The sequence below is a fragment of the Anoplopoma fimbria genome, chromosome 8, assembly GCF_027596085.1.
Source record: "Anoplopoma fimbria isolate UVic2021 breed Golden Eagle Sablefish chromosome 8, Afim_UVic_2022, whole genome shotgun sequence".
In the NCBI taxonomy this organism is placed as follows: Eukaryota; Metazoa; Chordata; class Actinopteri; order Perciformes; family Anoplopomatidae; genus Anoplopoma; species Anoplopoma fimbria.
The window spans coordinates 27,819,618-27,838,486 of NC_072456.1; the positions used below are offsets into that span (position 1 = coordinate 27,819,618).

Consider the following 18,869-nt stretch of genomic DNA (forward strand, 5'->3'; position numbering starts at 1 on the left):
CTGAGTCATATTAGTGTAATGCACGAGACAGAATCAAAATGTTTAATCAGTGCCTGTGAAACGTTCACCAGTACTTCCTTTACCTCTGACAGCAGCTGTTTGTGTCACAGGGACAACAGAGCAGCATGCGGTGCTTGTGGTGACTGATTGACCTGAAATGAAATGTGCTTTCAGGTCTATTGGTTTCCTGCATTCTCGCTGACAGCAGCACTGACTGCAGTCGACCTCTCTGTCTTTATGAATTGAAAATGGCAGAGCAGCAGTCCAGTAAAGGGACAGTGTGAAGGGTTTAGTGACATCTGGTGGTGTAGTTTCAGATTACAACCAACTGAAAACCCCTCCCCAGACTTTACAAAACTATACGCTAACATGAGCAGCAGAGTGAAAAACTGTGGTACAGATGTCATCCATACCATAATAACTCTACTGTAGGAGCAAAAAAAGTCACGTTAACTCAGTTCTTCTGTCTTAGAGCTGCATTCTCTCTGCTGTCCACCAGGGGGCGACTCCTCTGGTTGTATAGAAGTCTATGAGAAAATGACTCTACTTCTCTCTTGATTTATTCCCTCAGTAAACATTGTAAACATGAGTTTATAATCTCAATCTCTAGTTTCAAGTCTTCTTCAATACAGCATGATGTTCATTTAGTAAATGATGCTCCATTTAGAGTCAAACAGACCATAAAGCAGGGGATGCTTTAGGGCGGGGCTACACACTGATTGACATGTTACACACTGGCCCTTTAAATCAGAGTGAAACCAGCAACCCTTCTGTTTTTACACATTATGAGACAAAGCATTCTGGATCAGCTTGTTTAAGGGCCCCTGGTCTGATAGTATCAAAATGTTTAAAATCTTCACCACTACTATAACTACCAAGACGACATTGTTGCATCTGCACTTTTTTTTTGCAAAAGTCAGGACTTTTAACATCCAATCACAGCCCATGTGAGTTTCCTGTTTTGAAGCACAGAACTGCAAATTCATCAAAATCTCATGTCGATGACTCAGTAGCCTGAAATGGGCCTCTGAAGAAGAGTCAGAACGTCTCTCTACTGTCAGAGATAGAAAGCAGAGACAGATCCTCACCAAGAACAGGATCAGTGACCACAAACTGGAAACCAGGCAGGGAGACACAAAACACCATGGCAACCGAAGAGAAAAAAACTGAGTATGTGGTCACTGTTGGACAGAGACGCACTTCCTCCGAAAATGTAAAACAGTCAATGAAACAAGGAACATTTATGTGGACAAATTCAACTCCATAATCCCAGATGTCAAAGAGTTACAAAATTAAATGAATAAATATATATATATATATATATTATTCATTTAATTTTGTATATTTATTTATATTTATATATATATATATATATTTCTTTCTATTTAATTTAATTTATATATATATATATATATATATATATATATTATTATATTTATTCATTTAATTTTGTATATGTATTTATATTTATATATATATTTCTTTCTATTTAATTTAATTTATACATATATATTTATAAAAAATATATATATATATATATATATATATATATATATAAATCATTTATATATATATATATATATATGTTCAAAGTAAAAATAAATTTAGAAATAAAATAAAATATATAGATGTAGATGTATATATTTAAATATTTTATTTTGTGTCTTTTTTATATTTATGTATATATATATAGTAAAAATCTAATACAAATAAATATATATGTACATATATATGTACATATTATTTTTGTTCTTTATATATTTATTAATATTTATTTATATATATATATATATATATCGATTTATCCATTTTATTATTTTTTTTTTACAATATTTTTTTATTTTTTATTTAATATATATATATATTTATATAAAGTAAAAATAAATCTATCTATCTATCTATATATATTTCTATATTTTATTTTGTGTATTTATTATATTTATGTATATATATAAAGTAAAAAATACAAATAAATATATATATATATATATATATATATATATACATATTTATTAATTTCTTTACATATTTTTTGAATTTTATCCATTATATATATATATATATATATATATATATCGATTTATCCATTTTATATTTTTTTTACAATATTTATTTTTTATTTATTTAATATATATATATATTTATATAAAGTAAAAATAAATCTATCTATCTATCTATATATATTTCTATATTTTATTTTTATTTTGTGTTTATTATATTTATGTATATATATAAAGTAAAAAAATACAAATAAATATATATATATATATATATATTTATATATAATTTTTGTTCTTTACATATTTATTAATTTTATTTATATATATATATATATATATATATATATTTATCCATTTTATAATTTTTTTTACAATATTTATTTTTTATTTATTTAATATATATATATATTTATATAAAGTAAAAATAAATCTATCTATCTATCTATATATATTTCTATATTTTATTTTGTGTATTTATTATATTTATGTATATATATAAAGTAAAAAAACAAATAAATATAAATATATATATATATGTATATATTATTTATTTATAATGTTTTGTTCTTTACATATTTATTAATTTTATTTATATATATATATATATATATATCGATTTATCCATTTTATTATTTTTTTTACAATATTTATTTTTTTCATTTATTTAATATATATATATATTTATATAAAGTAAAAATAAATCTATCTATCTATCTATATATATTTCTATATTTTATTTTGTGTATTTATTATATTTATGTATATATAAAGTAAAAAACAAAGTACAAATAAATATATATATATATATATATATATAATTTTTTGTTCTTTACATATTTATTAATTTTATTTATATATATATATATATATATCGATTTATCCATTTTATTATTTTTTTTACAATATTTATTTTTATTTATTTAATATATATATATATATTATATAAAGTAAAAATAAATCTATCTATCTATCTATATATATTTCTATATTTTATTTTGTGTATTTATTATATTTATGTATATATATAAAGTAAAAAAATACAAATAAATATATATATATGTATATACATTTATACATAATTTTTGTTCTTTACATATTTATTAATTTTATTTATATATATATATATATCGATTTATCCATTTTATTATTTTTTTTACAATATTTTTTTTATTTATTTAATATATATATATATTTATATAAAGTATAAATTTAGAAATAAAATAAAATATATAGATGTATATGTATATATTTCTATATTTTATTTTGTGTATTTATTATATTTATGTATATAAAATAAATATAAGTAAAATTTATACAAATAAATATATATGTACATATATATGTACATATTATTTTTGTTCTTTATATATTTATTAATTCTATTTATATATATATATATATATATATATATCGATTTATCCATTTTATTATTTTTTTTATATATTTTTTTTTATTTATATATTATATATATATATATATTTATATAAAGTAAAAATAAATTTAGAAATATATCTATCTATATGTATATATGTCTATATTTTATTTTGTGTATTTATCATATTAATGTATATATAAAGTAAAAAAATACAAATAAATATATATATGTATATATATTTATATATAATTTTTGTTCTTTACATATTTATTAATTTTATTTATATATATATATCGATTTATCCATTTTATTATTTTCTTTACAATATTATATTTTATTTATATTTTTATTTCTATTTCTATTTATCTAATATATATATTTAATATATATATATTTATTTTATATATATATAAGTAAAAAAAAAAATCTATCTATCTATCTATATGTATATATTTCTATATTTTATTTTGTGTATTTATCATATTTATGTATATATATATTTATATATAATTCTTTGTTCTTTACATATTTATTAATTTAATTTACATATTTTTTGATTCATCGATTATTTATTTTTTACAATAAATATTTCTCTCTCTCTCTATATATAAACATAAATAAACATATATAAACAAACACATACAGACCTAAACACATGTCTGGTGTGATGTGGTCTCCCCCACACACGCAGCGCTCCTTCCCCGCTCCGCTCCGCCCCGTCCCGCCCCGCAGCGCGCTGTTCCTTTAAGGGGCCGGACCCCGCAGCGGGCGGTGCGGTGCGTTTCCCCGCTCGGCTCAGCTGTGACATGGCATAGAGCCGCTGCGGGTCTCCAGCTGCAGCACCATCACCAACACACCGAGGAGGAGGAAGATGATGAAGATGAAGATGATGTATGCGTGGCTGCTGGTGTGTGCGGTGTGCGGGGTTTGTGCGGGGGACGGCGGGATGGAGGAGCTGACCACGGAGAAGGAGGCGGAGGAGAGCCACCGGCAGGACAGCGTCAACCTGCTGACCTTCATCCTGCTGCTCACCCTCACCATCCTCACCATCTGGCTCTTCAAGCACCGCAGGGTGCGCTTTCTGCACGAAACAGGGCTGGCGATGATTTACGGTGAGACTCACGCACAAACACGCACAACACACCACGCACAACCACAACCACGCACAACCACAACCACGCACACACACGCACAACCACGCACAACCACAAACCACGCAGCAGGCTGGTCCGCTTCATCTGAGTCTGGTGTGATAGATTAGATTACAGAGAACCTGATGGAGCCCATGTTCTGTACTATGATATCATAATAATATATATAATACTATATAACATGGTAACATTATAATATATATAATACTATATAACATGGTAACATTATAATATATATAATACTATATAACATGGTAACATACTATACATGGTAACATATAATATATATAATATAACTATATAATATATATAATACTATATAACATGGTAACATTATAATATATATAATACTATATAACATGGTAACATTATAATATATATAATACTATATAACATGGTAACATTATAATATATATAATACTATATAACATTATAATATATATAATACTATACAGCATTATAATATATATAATACTATATAACATGGTAACATAATAATATATATAATACTATATAACATTATAATATATATAATACTATATAACATGGTAACATTATAATATATATAATACTATACAGCATTATAATATATATAATACTATACAGCATTATAATATATATAATACTATACAGCATTATAATATATATAATACTATATATAATATATATAATACTATACAGCATTATAATATATATAATACTATATAACATTATAATATATATAATAATATTATAATATATATATAATATATAACATGGTAACATTATAATATATATAATACTATATAATATAACATGGTAACATTATAATATATATAATACTATACAGCATTATAATATATATATATACTATATAACAGCAACATAATAATATATATAATACTATACAGCATTATAATATATATAATACTATACAGCATGATAACATTAACATTTTGCATTAATTAGCTTTTTCCCAGTGCATTTAGTACAAGAATATCTAACTAACATCGTCATGGATCTTTAAAGGGACAGTACACCCCAAAACTCAAAATACTCATTCTTCCTGCTACTTGTAGTGTTATTAATAAGGCCGGATTATTTTGATCTGAGTGTTGGAGATATGGATATATCTGCCTTCTCTCTAATATAATAGAAATATATATTTCAGAATCAGAAGCTGTTTATTGCCAAGTACGTTACACAAACAAGGCATAGGTGATTGATTGGTGCCAAACAGTAAACTGTGAGCAGATTCATATCTTATTCATAGAGAGATATTTCTTTGGTCCTTTTCAGAATCAGAAACAGTTTATAGCCAAGTAAGTCTGTGATTGGTGCCTTACAATAAACACAGTGCAATAGTAAAGGAGATCATTTAATAATAATACATTTTATTTGTATAGAGCTTTAAAAGGTACTCAAAGGCACTTTACATGATAAAGACCGAACAATAAAATAAATAAAAATGTAAACAAGGTAGAGAAGAATAGAACTTATGAAAATATATAGTTAAATAGGATAAACAAACAAACAAATTTAGAGTAGGTTAAAACAAGTCTGTTATTAAATTGTTTAGTGTGTATTAATAGAGAAGAGTATACGAGCACAGAGAGAGGGTTCGATTCCCGGGCTGGACGGGGCTTCCCTCTGCACCGTGTGGTTGTGGGTACTTTCTGTTTTTTCTGGCTTCCTCCAAATGAGAAGCTTCACGTCTTTGGGACAACGGATGATGGATGTGTAAGAGTCAGGGCCGGGTTTTGTTGATGAGATAACGTGACTCCAAATGTGGACTTTGGTCGTTATAAAGGTGACAAAATCAGAAACATAAACTCATGTGGTCAGCTGTGTGTATGCATGTAGATGAGCATGGTCTTAGACAGAAATCAATCTAACAAAAAACAGAGTCTGTGTTTTATCATCTGACTTCATGACCCGTTAACAGAACCAGACTCAGAGACCACTGACGCCACCAGCTAAACCAAACTGAGCTGTACTAACATCGTCTCTGGAGCACATTCAGTGTCTCCTCACAGCGGATCGGTCCGTCACTTATTAACCAGAGATGCCACATGAAGAGCTCAGACTTTGATTTGTTTTTTATGCCTAAAAAGTGAACTGAGCTTCTGTGTTTTGTTCTTTTTTTGTAGTTTCAGTTGGCATGAGGTCAAAAAACAGGAAGTGACTCGTAATATTACAACAGGATTTACTAATTCCAGAGGGGATTTTACTCTCAGTGCAGGGCTCATGTGTTGTATGCAATCATGAACATGTGGGATGAACGTATTAAAGTTAAACCCCATGATTTTAGAACTATTATTATAAACGTTTATTGTGTCAAAGGACACTGTTTGGACGATCTCCAGAATAAAAGAGCTGCCAAGTGGAAACCTTGTCCTATTGATTTTCTGAATAAAGAGCAGATTCTGCAGAAAACCCTGTGTGTTCAGGCGGTATAATGAATTGGTTATTGTGGCTTTGCAATCAAGACAAATCAGTGGGTGTCAATTTAAAGGAAGCTCATGATTTATTAGAGGATTAAAATCAAAAGCTCATTTTCCTTTTATGGCACGTCCTATATGGAAATCTCAAAACCTCCCACGAGCTGGAAAGAACCTAAAGTTTGTGAAGTATTTTGAGTTTATTTTGCATGAAATTGAGACACAGCAGGCGGTTTGAGTCTGAGGAACTAGTCAAAGGATTTCTGTTAGTGATGTAGGAGGTTAAGCCTCTGATAGACGAAGTGATTCACCTCGGCCTCTGCAGAGAACTGCCGTCTGATCGGAGGATTTATGTTCTCTAACTGCCGACATCGTTCCTCTCTCGTTGGCTTTTGCTCTCAACACAACACACAGTTTTATTGTATTTGGTGGTGTTTATTTCTGGGTCATTTTGCCCATGAAAGCGATTGTTTTTGTCGTACAGTCACCGATGACCTTGTGTCCTCAAACCGTTCATATCGGGAACTAATGTTTGTGTTAGCCCTCAAGATGTTGTACGATGATAACATATGCAGACGATGCAGCTCTGAGGCCTTTTAAACAACATTGAGACCAGTTCTAGAGCTCAGGTTTTAAACATAAACATAGAGAAAACTAAAGAGATAATTTCCTCTGTAAGTATGAACAACATAACTATTGACTTTACTGGAATACAAGTACTTGGGCAATATTATTGATAGCAAAACTGACTTGGTGTGCTAACACCAATGCTAGGTTTGCAAAGGGCCAACAGTGTCTCTACTGTTTAAGGGAATTTGTAAGCTTTTTGAGGACAGAGCTGTTCTGTTGACATTGTTTTATGTCAACAGAACAGCTCGGTCCTCATCTGTTTAACTAGACAAATGTGTTGAACTGGATGAAAAGATAACTTGGGGAACAAATATCCAGTATTACTTAAAGGAAAAGACCGGTACACCCAGGAGACAACATCCAGGTACACAGTACCTTAAAGCTGCATTCTTCTTTCTCTAGAAGTCTATGAGAAAATGACTCTACTTCTCTCTTGATTTATTCCCTCAGTAAACATTGTAAACATGAGTTTATGGTCTCAATCTCTAGTTTCAAGTCTTCTTCAATACAGCATGATGTTCATTTAGTAAATGATGCTCCATTTAGAGTCAAACAGACTCAAGATGGTGATGACCAAACACTAAGATGTAGAATACCTTATAACACAGTAAGGCAACGTACAAAAACCAAGATGGCAATGGTCTTGAAAAACAGGATGCTAACGGCCAAAAAACAAGATTCCGACTGATGTCTTCAATAAATTTCTCATATGATGCTTACTATGATGCTTTATGTCATATTCTCTGGTGTCGTGTGTTTGTTTATGTTCTTTTGTTATTCTTTTATTCTTCTTCTGCAAAACCAAAATGCAGGTTTTCCATTCATGCTCCTCTCCTCTGCTTCTCCAGGTTTGCTGGTCGGTGTGATTCTGCGGTACGGCATCCCGGCCACCAGCTACCACAACAAGACGCCGCCGAGCTGCTCTCTGAAGGAAGGACCCGTCAGCACCGTGCTGCTCAACGTCAGTGGGAAGTTCTTTGAGTACACGCTGAAAGGGGAGATCAACTCCAGAGAGATCCACAACGTGGAGCAGAACGACATGCTGCGGAAGGTAACGGACAGAAACAAACATCGACATCAGTTTCTCATTTTGACCGAGTTACCCTCTCAACTCTTTTTGATTTATCATCTTTTCTTCCAGGTGACCTTTGACCCTGAAGTGTTCTTCAACATTCTGCTGCCTCCGATTATTTTCCACGCCGGCTACAGTCTGAAGAAGGTGAGGAGCTGTGTGTTTGATCTGATGTGATGCACAGTGAGGGGATGAGAGGACCAGGTGGACGCATCTGCTGCCACAAACTGCTGTCTCATTGGACAGATGGTCCCCCCCCCCCCCCCCACCAAATCCTTTTTTTAATGAGAGGAAGTCGACAGTAGATGTGTTTCGTTTCCTCTCTGACTTTAACAATCAAAAAAAACGTCTGAGGCTGGAAATATGAGAAAGTTCTGTTTTAGATTGTCGTTATCGAGCTGCAGGTTTGTAGTTTGAAGCTTTGAGGTGCTCAGTTATATTATTATTATTATTATTATTATTATATTATTATCTAATCTATGTTATTATTGTGAGTGAGCTCCTCATTATTATGCGTTAATACACTGATGGATGATATCAAGGAGAGGTCACATGACCTTGTTTCTGCTGTGAGGAGCATCTTATAAGAATCTGACTTTAGGTCGAGTTTTAATTCTCTTTTAGCCGTGTTAGCATCGATAGCAGTGTTGGTCGTTGCTTTTTGCTCATATGAAGCTAAGCAACTATTGGATAGATTGCCATGAGGATTTGAGCAGAGATTCATGGTGTCCAGAGGATGAATCCTCGGTATCTGGTGACCCCTTGACCTTTGATCCACCACCTTCTGTTCAAAACCTTTTTTTTGTTGTTGTTTAGGACTGAAAACCTGCAAAACTAATGATATTCCCATCAGCCTCTAGTGTACTTTGTGTTAGGTGCCAATTAGTAAATATTATGCTAACATGCTACACGCTAATCCTGTGTGTACTACATACTAATCCTATACAGTGTGTACTACATACTAATCCTATACAGTGTGTACTACATCCCTATTCTATACAGTGTGTACTTTATACTCCTCATAGTAGTACACACTGTATGGAATAAGTTTACTATTTTATTAGTCTTTTAAAATATCAAAAATTACAAATGAAAAATCCTCATAACTGGTTCTCAAAGCCAAAGATGACAAATGTCCCAAACCTAAACCTCCCTTTAACTAACAGTGAAGTAAGAGGAATGTAGAGTCTAAGTGACACTAGTTACATAGTGATTCCAGATGGAATTTGCTTAGTCAGATAAACGACCTCAGGAAAGAGGAAGCAGGAGGTCTCGTTAGTCCGGCTCATTTCCAGCACAGAGTTTCACCAACAGTTTAACGCCGTTAGCTTGTTGGTTTTCTCATGGTAGTTTCTCACCTGCTTCACTGCAGACAAACACAGGGTTGTTAGAGTGAGTCCTCTAACCTCAGAGGAGCTGTCATGTAAATCATGCACAGTATATTTCCTCCTTTCTGTTTCATTCTTTTCTGTTTTATTTTTACAAGAATGACTCCGACAGTCAGGCAGAAAGTGTGTTTGTGTCTTTGCTACTACGACACTGAGGAGAGGTGTTTGTGCTGCTTGTTGGCTTTATAACCAGTCAAACAGCTGATAGTGTGTTTGTGTTTCCAGTCCTGTTTGACAGGAGTGACTGCCAATCTGAGGCCGTCACTGACTCCAATGTGTGTTTTATAAAAGCAAAGTTCACTTCAGTGTTTCACCTTAAATAAACTTAAAGTGTGTGTTTCCTTTTCTTACTCTCCTTTCTCCTTTTCCAGAGACACTTCTTCAGGAATCTGGGCTCCATCATAACTTATGCGTTTATTGGCACGGCCACCTCTTGTTTTGTTATCGGGTGAGTTTCCACTTTCTGTTTATTAAACTTTAAAGGTGTGGCTGGTAATCATAAAACAAACAAACTAGGAGGAGTATTCTAGATAGTCCTACAAAGACACGCCCCCTAAAATATCAAGATGAACGTAAACAAACAACATGGCTGCTGTTAGAACTCAACGCTTGATGACGACTGGTGATGAGAATGAGTGACAGAAGACATGTAGATAAACAGGCATGTAGGGAAACAGGTAGGTAGACAGACAGGTAGGCAGACAAGTAGGTAGACGGGTAGATTAGTAGACAGGTAGACAGAGAGGTAGACAATTAGGTAGAAAGGTAGACAGGTAGGTAGAAAGTAAGATAGGATGGTAGACAGGTTTGTAGGTAGACAGACACCTAGAATGAATAGTAGATAGACAGGCATGTCGGGAAACAGGTAGCTATGTAGATAGGATGGTAGGTAATTAGGCAGGCATGTAGTCAGACAGGTAGTCAGACACGTAGTCAGACAAGTAGATAGACAGGTAGGTAGTCAAGAAGGCAGACAAGTAGGTAAACAGGTAGATTGGTAGACAGGTAGACAGAGAGGAAGAAGGCAGACAAGTAGGTAAACAGGTAGATTGGTAGACAGGTAGACAGAGAGGAGGGTAGACAGGTAGACAGAGAGGTAGAAAAGCAGACAGGCAGGTAGAAAGTAAGAGAGGATGGTAGACAGGTTGGTAGGTAGACAGACAGGTAGCTCATTGAATCATTACATTTGACCTGATTGAAATGATCCATTGGTTTATTTCAGTCCTACAGCTACAGATATCAGATATTTATCTTTTCTTTATCAGAGCTTTTGATTCATTGATTGATTACCAACCCTGTCTCACCTGTCTGTCTCACCTGTCTGTGATGTCTCCCCTGTCTGTCTCCCTGTCTGTCTCCCCTGTCTGTCTCCCTGTCTGTCTCCCCTGTCTGTCTCACCTGTCTGTCTCCCCTGTCTGTCTCACCTGTCTGTCTCCCCTGTCTGTCTCCCCTGTCTGTCTCCCCTGTCTGTCTCACCTGTCTGTCTCCCCTGTCTGTCTCACCTGTCTGTCTCACCTGTCTGTCTCACCTGTCTGTCTCCCCTGTCTGTCTCACCTGTCTGTCTCACCTGTCTGTCTCCCCTGTCTGTCTGTCTGTCTCCCCTGTCCTGTCTGTCTGACCTGTCTGTCTCACCTGTCTGTCTCACCTGTCTGTCTCACCTGTCTGTCTCCCCTGTCTGTCTTCAGGAACCTGATGTACGGTGTGGTCAAACTGATGCAGGCAGTCGGACAGCTGACCGATAAGTTCTACTACACCGACTGTCTCTTCTTTGGAGCCATCATCTCGGCCACAGACCCGGGTTCGTGACCTCTGAACTCCTGACTGCTCAATCAGCAGTTTATGAATGAGAGGATGAACTAACATGACGTTTTAATGTTTCCATAGTGACGGTGTTGGCCATCTTTAACGAGCTGCACGCTGACGGAGACCTCTACGCTCTGCTGTTTGGAGAGAGTGTGATGAACGACGCGGTGGCCATCGTTCTCTCCTCGTGAGTCAAAGAGCAGCATCACTGTAGACAGACAGACAGACAGACAGACAGACAGCTCTGTGCTGCCCTCTGCTGGACACATTACAGATCACCTACTACTGGAGGGTTTTTTTAAGATAAGATAAAATAATATAATCCTTTATTAGTCCCTCAGCAGGGAAATTTGCAGGATTACAGCAGCAGAGAGGATAGTGCAAACAAGAGACAAGATCAAAACAAGTATTATAAATAAGTAAAGACACAGTAAAGATTATTAGATAAGTAAAAAAACTTTAAAAATACACAATAACTAAAATATTATATAAACAGACAGGAAACGCTGTTGTCACAGGTGGCATTTTAATTTTTAAATGTTTTAATCGTCTGGTTTGTGTTCAATTCAATTCAGTTTATTTTGTATAGCCCAGAATCACAAATTACAATTTTTTATTATTGATATTATTATTACATTTTACAGATTTATTTTATTTATTTTATTTATTTATTTTTTTTTATTTTTATTTTTATTTTATTTACAGATTAAATTTTTTTATTAGTTTTTTTAATTTTTTTTATTAATTATTTTGATTGTTTTATGTTTCATTTTAACTCTGTTTTTAAAAGTGATATATATATATATATATATATATATAAAATATTTTCCATAAAAAACAACAGTGGTATTATGTAAACAAACAACATTTTAAAGGGGGAAATTTCTGAAAATTTCTGAATATTTGGTCCTTATCAATAACAGCCTAATTTGATGGCAGCTATTGACACAGATTTTCATCCTCTAAAGACCTCTAATCAGACCAACTTTTTAAAAGTGTGGCACAAAAATAAACAAACAATAATTGTATTCCATTATATGTAAACAAATAAACAAATCAAAGGCACAGAAATTATTTCCCAAAAAAGAGCCAAATAATTTTGTCCTCAAGCTATAAGGAGGTGAATTCATTCAGAACTTAATTGACAAATTGGTGAATTTATGACTTTAAATACATTGTTATTATATTTCAGGTCCATCGTGGCGTACCAGCCCAGCGGAGCGAACACACACATGTTTGATGCCGCGGCCTTCTTTAAGTCGGTGGGGGTTTTTCTGGGTATTTTCAGCGGCTCCTTCCTGATGGGAGCCGCCACAGGAGTCGTCACCGCTCTCATATCCTTCTCTGATCATCACTGATAATGATTCTGACAAATACAAAGTTTAATTTCTGGATTTATTTGTACTTCTTTAGGACAATAGGTTTTGTTATATTTGTGTTTGTAAAGATTTAAATCCCTGTTGTGTCTTTAACTCGACTCCCACGTCACCAAGTTCACCAAGCTGCACTGCTTCCCTCTGCTGGAGACGGCGCTCTTCTTCCTCATGTCCTGGAGCACCTTCCTGCTGGCCGAAGCCTGCGGGTTCACAGGTGAGTCGACCGGAGCTCCGCGGTGAGGGAAGTGGTTCAGTGAGGGGAAGCAGGCACCAGACAGCTGGTTTAGGGGGCTGAGGGAGGTACAGGGTTCAGCACATGACAGACTCCTCCGCACATATTCCAAATATTTTTCAGATATTTTATTCATAGCCTGATTTGTTCATACATTTTTCTAGAATATTATTCATATATTTTCTAGAATATTTTCCACATATTGTTTTGAATATTTTTAACATATTTCAGACAAATTTTCTGACATTTTTCAGATATTTCTGGGCACATATTTACATATTTTTTCGGAAAGTCTTACACATATTTGTTTGCATTTTGGATATATATCTAATCTTTTCAAATATTTCTAGACATATATTCATATTTCTTTCAGAAATGTATCACATATTGTTTCACACAGTTTCGGACATGTATTCCTAATTTTTTGACATTTATTTACATCTTTTTTTGGAAATTAATACACATATCTTTGTGACATTTTATGGCTATTATTCACACATTTTCTGGTCTTTTTTCTCAAATGTTTCTGATTTAAAAAAATATATACATTTTTGGAAATTCACATATTTTTGCACATTTTCAGACATTTTTCACAAATGTATTTCAGACATTTACTGACATTTTTACACATTTTTCTGATATTTTCCGGACATTTTTCACAAATTGTTGTGAAACATATAGAAAAGAAAGAATATTTTGGTCAAACTGTTTGTGGCATAACTTTTCGTGTACTTCTTATTTTCCCAGACTTTGTCTTCTTTTGGATTTACAATATTGTTATTTTTCTTAGTTTATGGGCCTGTTTCTTCTCTATATCATATCATTAAAAGGGGAAACTTATAAGACACAGATTAAGAAATGTGTAAATATTGAAGCAGCCAAAGCTGAGATATCCTTACCTTCTGTCTTAGTTCTCTGGATCAAGCTTCAAAAACACTTGATAATACATTTCCCACAATGCAACTCACTTGCATCTTTTATTAGACTTTCCTTCCCGTTAAATTCCCTCATATTCTATGACACAAGTTCTTTCAAAATGTTATTCTTCTTTAAAAAAAGCTTCAGTTATTAAATATTTTTGAATGTTTTTTCCAGATAATGTTGTATATTTGATGAAAGTGTCTTTGTAACGTTTAATTACAAGCTGTTGGTTCTGCTGAATAACGTCATTATGAGCAGTTTAAACTAAACCATCCTCAGACAATATGATCTGTCTGTTATGTAAATGACATGTGACAGAGACTTAAACTCAGATTAAGCAGCAGATGTGCAGCACATTAAATGAACATTAAATGAAACATTAAACATAGCTCACAGCTGATCTTTGTTCTGGTGTTTGTGAATACAGGCGTCGTGGCCGTGCTGTTCTGTGGCATCACGCAGGCTCACTACACCTACAACAACCTCTCTGCAGAGTCCACCCAACGCACCAAGCAGGTAGCGTCTCACCACATCCTGCACACGAACCCCGTTTGTTTAACCCCCCCCCCCGTGGTGGTAGGAACAGGTCGGCCCGTCTAACAGATGGCTCCATGATCAGCCCGCTGTGACCTTAATCAGGGTTTTCTGAGGACATCCCTCCCACACGGGGTTCAGTCTTGAGGACAGGGTGCCGATTATGTCGTAGACAACAAACAGCGAGATGCGTTCAGAGACCAGTGTTCCAAGTATTCTAGCCAGTTCTTCTTACTCTGATTCAAAGAAAGCTAAAGAAAGAGTCTTCTGGAGTCAGTGAAGTAAACACCGTGTTTCTCATTCACTGATCAGTTATTCTGCTTCCATAACACGTCTTCTTTCAGACTAGTAGAAAGAAAACATTTATTTTACTCTTTTGTCTATTTATATCTGTAGATTTCTACTAAATTCACAAAAGTTACCATTAGATAACGCCTCATTTCCATATTTAAACATAACATAGAGATGTCCTGAATGTAAAAACCTTTGAGTCTCATATGTCAACAGAATGAAACAAGAATTTTTAACCTGGCTTCAGCCAATGTTTAGATATATATGTTCTGGAAAATGTATGAAATTAGCACATATTTAATAAGATAATACATCATTTTCATATCAAGAATATTAGTCTTTCAAGAAATAATAGTCTTTATGTAATTAATCAACTGGGGAAGTTTCATGGTGATATCGATTCATTCACCTGAAGTGTCTCCCCTTCTTTCCATTGTTGTTTACTCTGCTTAATAAAGCAGTGCATTGTGGGAAACCTTTCTGTGAAATTCCCTGAACGTTTTAATGCCTGTTTTCTGGCTGAAGTTTTGTTTTTGCTTCTGAATTTAATTCATATTGAATATGATATATTTTCTCTGTGCAGCTGTTCGAGGTCCTTCACTTCCTGGCGGAGAACTTCATCTTCTCCTACATGGGTTTGGCTCTCTTCACATTCCAGAACCACATCTTCAGCCCCATTTTCATCGTCGGAGCTTTTGTATCCTTTTGGAACAAATATACTTTTTTTCTGTTTTTCATTTGGGACTGTCTCTCAGAACTAAAATATCTCCACACCTGCAGAACTGGGTCATAGATGATGATTTGAGTTTTGTTCTATTTAAGTCCAAAAAGATAATCATCCATCAGCACTGGGCTCATTATGAGACAACGGCCATAAACATCTCCTATAAGAGCAAGAAACAAATATTTATAGTTCTTTAGTCTCTTCTTGTGTCTCTTCTTGGCTTTTTGGTTCTTTATGTAGATGTTTTGCGTCTCTTTGTAGTTGTTTTGCATCAGTTTGTAGTGTTTTTTTTGCATCTTTGTAGTGGTGTTAGTATAATTTTTTTGTCATTTTGAGTCTCTTTTTGGCAATTATCGTGTTTTGTTCTAGTTCTTTTTTGTGTCTCGTTGTAGTTGTTTTGGTCTTTTTTGTAGATGTTCTGTGTCTTTTTGTGGGTGTTTAGTTTCTCTTTGTGGTCATTTTTTGTATCGTTGAAGTTGTTTTGCATTTTTGTAATCGCTTTACGTCTCTTTGTTGTCATTTTGTGTCTTTTTGTATTTTTTCTGCTGTTTAGATAAGATAAGATTATCCTTTCATTAGTCCCACAGCGGGGACATTTGCAGGATTACAGCAGCAGATTGGATAGTTTTGTAGTTGTTTTGTGTCTCTTTGTGGTTCGTTGTATTCATTCTGAGCCTCTTTATGTTTCTTTGCAGCTGTTTTGTTTCTTTGTGGTATTTTTGCTCCGTGTCTCTTTGAGTGACATTTTATTTATGAGGGCCGCTGGACACTTTGGGCCTGTTCCCCCCGTTCAGAAACCCGTCCATTGCCTGAATCTCTCCATCATTTAAAAGTCTTCTTAACCTTCCTGTCAGATGGCCATCTTCATCGGGAGAGCGTTGAACATTTACCCGCTGTCCTTCCTTCTCAACCTCGGCAGGAGGCACAAGATCAAAGGAAACTTCCAGCACATGATGATGTTTGCAGGTAAACAGATCTCATCATTCTTTATTAATCAGACTGATCAGACCGACCGTTGAAGCTCTAACCTGATTGGCTGATTCCTGGCTGTGACCCTCTGCAGGTCTGCGTGGAGCGATGGCGTTCGCTCTGGCCATCAGAGACACGGCCACGTACGCCCGCCAGATGATGTTCACCACCACGCTGCTCATCGTCTTCTTCACAGTCTGGGTGTTCGGAGGCGGGACGACGCCCATGTTGTCATGGCTACACATCAGGTGACGTAACTATTTGATTTAGTTTATTATAATATATTATCCAATGAAACATTAATTTAGTGAAACGTGTGTATCTGTCCAAGAACTGCTTTATTGGTAACAATTCCAAAAAGAAGCGTTAATGTTCATTCTTGGCATTTTGCATTCTCAAAGGAGTGACATCACTAAAATACATTTACTTGTATTTTCATTTAAAGTCATATTTCCCCCAAATTTTAAACAAAAAGGCAAATGAAGATTATATTTGATTCTTTCATGGAAACAGAACTCTGGTCTGTTAAGCTTTTGATGAATTAATGCTGTTTGTGTTGGAAAATTTACCTTTAAATCAATTATTTTAAGTATGTTTAATTGTTGATTAGTGTATTATGTTAAATTCATGGTGAATAATAACAGTAGAAGGACAGACAGAGAGAAAGATATATTAAATACATCAGCTATGGACTGTAAACAATCAAAATAAAGTTGAATTTCATAAAAAAGAGGTTTTATGGTTTAGATACTGCATTGTTATTATTTTCACATCATGTGACCATTGTCCAAAGACAGAGTGCAGAATCTGCATTTCTTTCTCTCTGGTCCTGAGTTTCTCTTCTCACTTCCTCTCTCTGTCTCAGTAGATATTCAGTTGGTTCCTTTAACCTTTATTGAATCAGGTGACATCAGTGAGATCAACAACGCTTTTGCAAAAGAGACCGTATATCATTTCTTTAGTTGTTTTCTTTTTTTTAAGCTATGGACTTTTTTGCATCTCTTTGTAGTTGTTTTGTTTTTTATGTAGTTGTTTTGCATCTTTTGTAGTGATTTTGGTATTTTTGTAGTCTCCTTAAGTCTCTTCGTAGTCATTTTGTGTCTCTTTGTAGTTGTTGTTTGAGATAAAGATTGCTTTTGCAAGAGAGGTCGTAAATCACTTGATCTGATGGAGATCATGGTGATGGATCACTGTCTGACATGTTGGTCCAAAATCTGTTCAACTGATCTGAGATCTGTTGACTGTAAAGGTTGTGGTGTGATGCACAGACACATCAGCATTTGATATGTTTCACTCAGGTTTTTGTCCCCGTCTGTTGTACTTGTATTCATTTGGTCTCCTGAGAAGAGATGGCCCCGAAACCTGGTTCTGAAGAGAAACCCGGAGTATTAATGCAGTCTGGAGTTAACGGGTCTTCTTTCGGTACTTTAGAGGTTTGGAGTGAGATGTCTTCGTCTCAAACCTCCTCTCTGTCTCTTTGTCTTTACTCTGACACACACACACACACACACACACACACACACACACACACACACACACACACACACACACACACACACACACACACACACACACACACACACACACACACCATGTCAGAGAGAACACAAAGATCCAAAGTGAGGCTACATTTGTAACACTATTTGTTTCCATACAAGAATAATGAAACTATCTCGATTCTTTTCTTAATTAATCGTGTTTTTCCTCACGAAATAATCAAAAGGAAACGATAAGAATATCAATAAGGAACCGAACCGATAAGCAGAATCAATAAGAGTACTAGTATCCATAAAGTCCTAGTGATACCCGTCTCTACTCCTCAGGAGTTTGATTGCTCCTAAATAAACCTTCTGTCTGGTGGATCCGTGCTGCAGCAGATGGAGCCAGAGAGCCGTGATGTTCTTCCATCCAGAACCTTTAACAATATCTGCACAAGAAGCCAATTAATACACAAAGTTTAATCATATTTTCCATTTAAATAAA

The 18,869-nt window shown here is 34.2% G+C and overlaps 1 protein-coding gene across 1 annotated transcript in view; it reads left to right on the forward strand.

Annotated features, from left to right (window-relative positions):
• Window positions 1-4,243: 4,243 nt before the first annotated feature.
• The window catches only part of slc9a7 (solute carrier family 9 member 7), a 28,699-nt gene continuing 14,073 nt past the window's right edge, over window positions 4,244-18,869 (forward strand). The window contains 12 exon segments of the mRNA XM_054603531.1: window positions 4,244-4,487; window positions 8,425-8,627; window positions 8,718-8,795; window positions 10,408-10,484; window positions 11,722-11,834; window positions 11,921-12,026; window positions 13,032-13,173; window positions 13,324-13,429; window positions 14,796-14,884; window positions 15,777-15,890; window positions 16,772-16,883; window positions 16,981-17,134. Of these exon segments, the coding sequence (XP_054459506.1) occupies window positions 4,247-4,487; window positions 8,425-8,627; window positions 8,718-8,795; window positions 10,408-10,484; window positions 11,722-11,834; window positions 11,921-12,026; window positions 13,032-13,173; window positions 13,324-13,429; window positions 14,796-14,884; window positions 15,777-15,890; window positions 16,772-16,883; window positions 16,981-17,134 (1,535 nt within the window). The 5' untranslated portion in view covers window positions 4,244-4,246.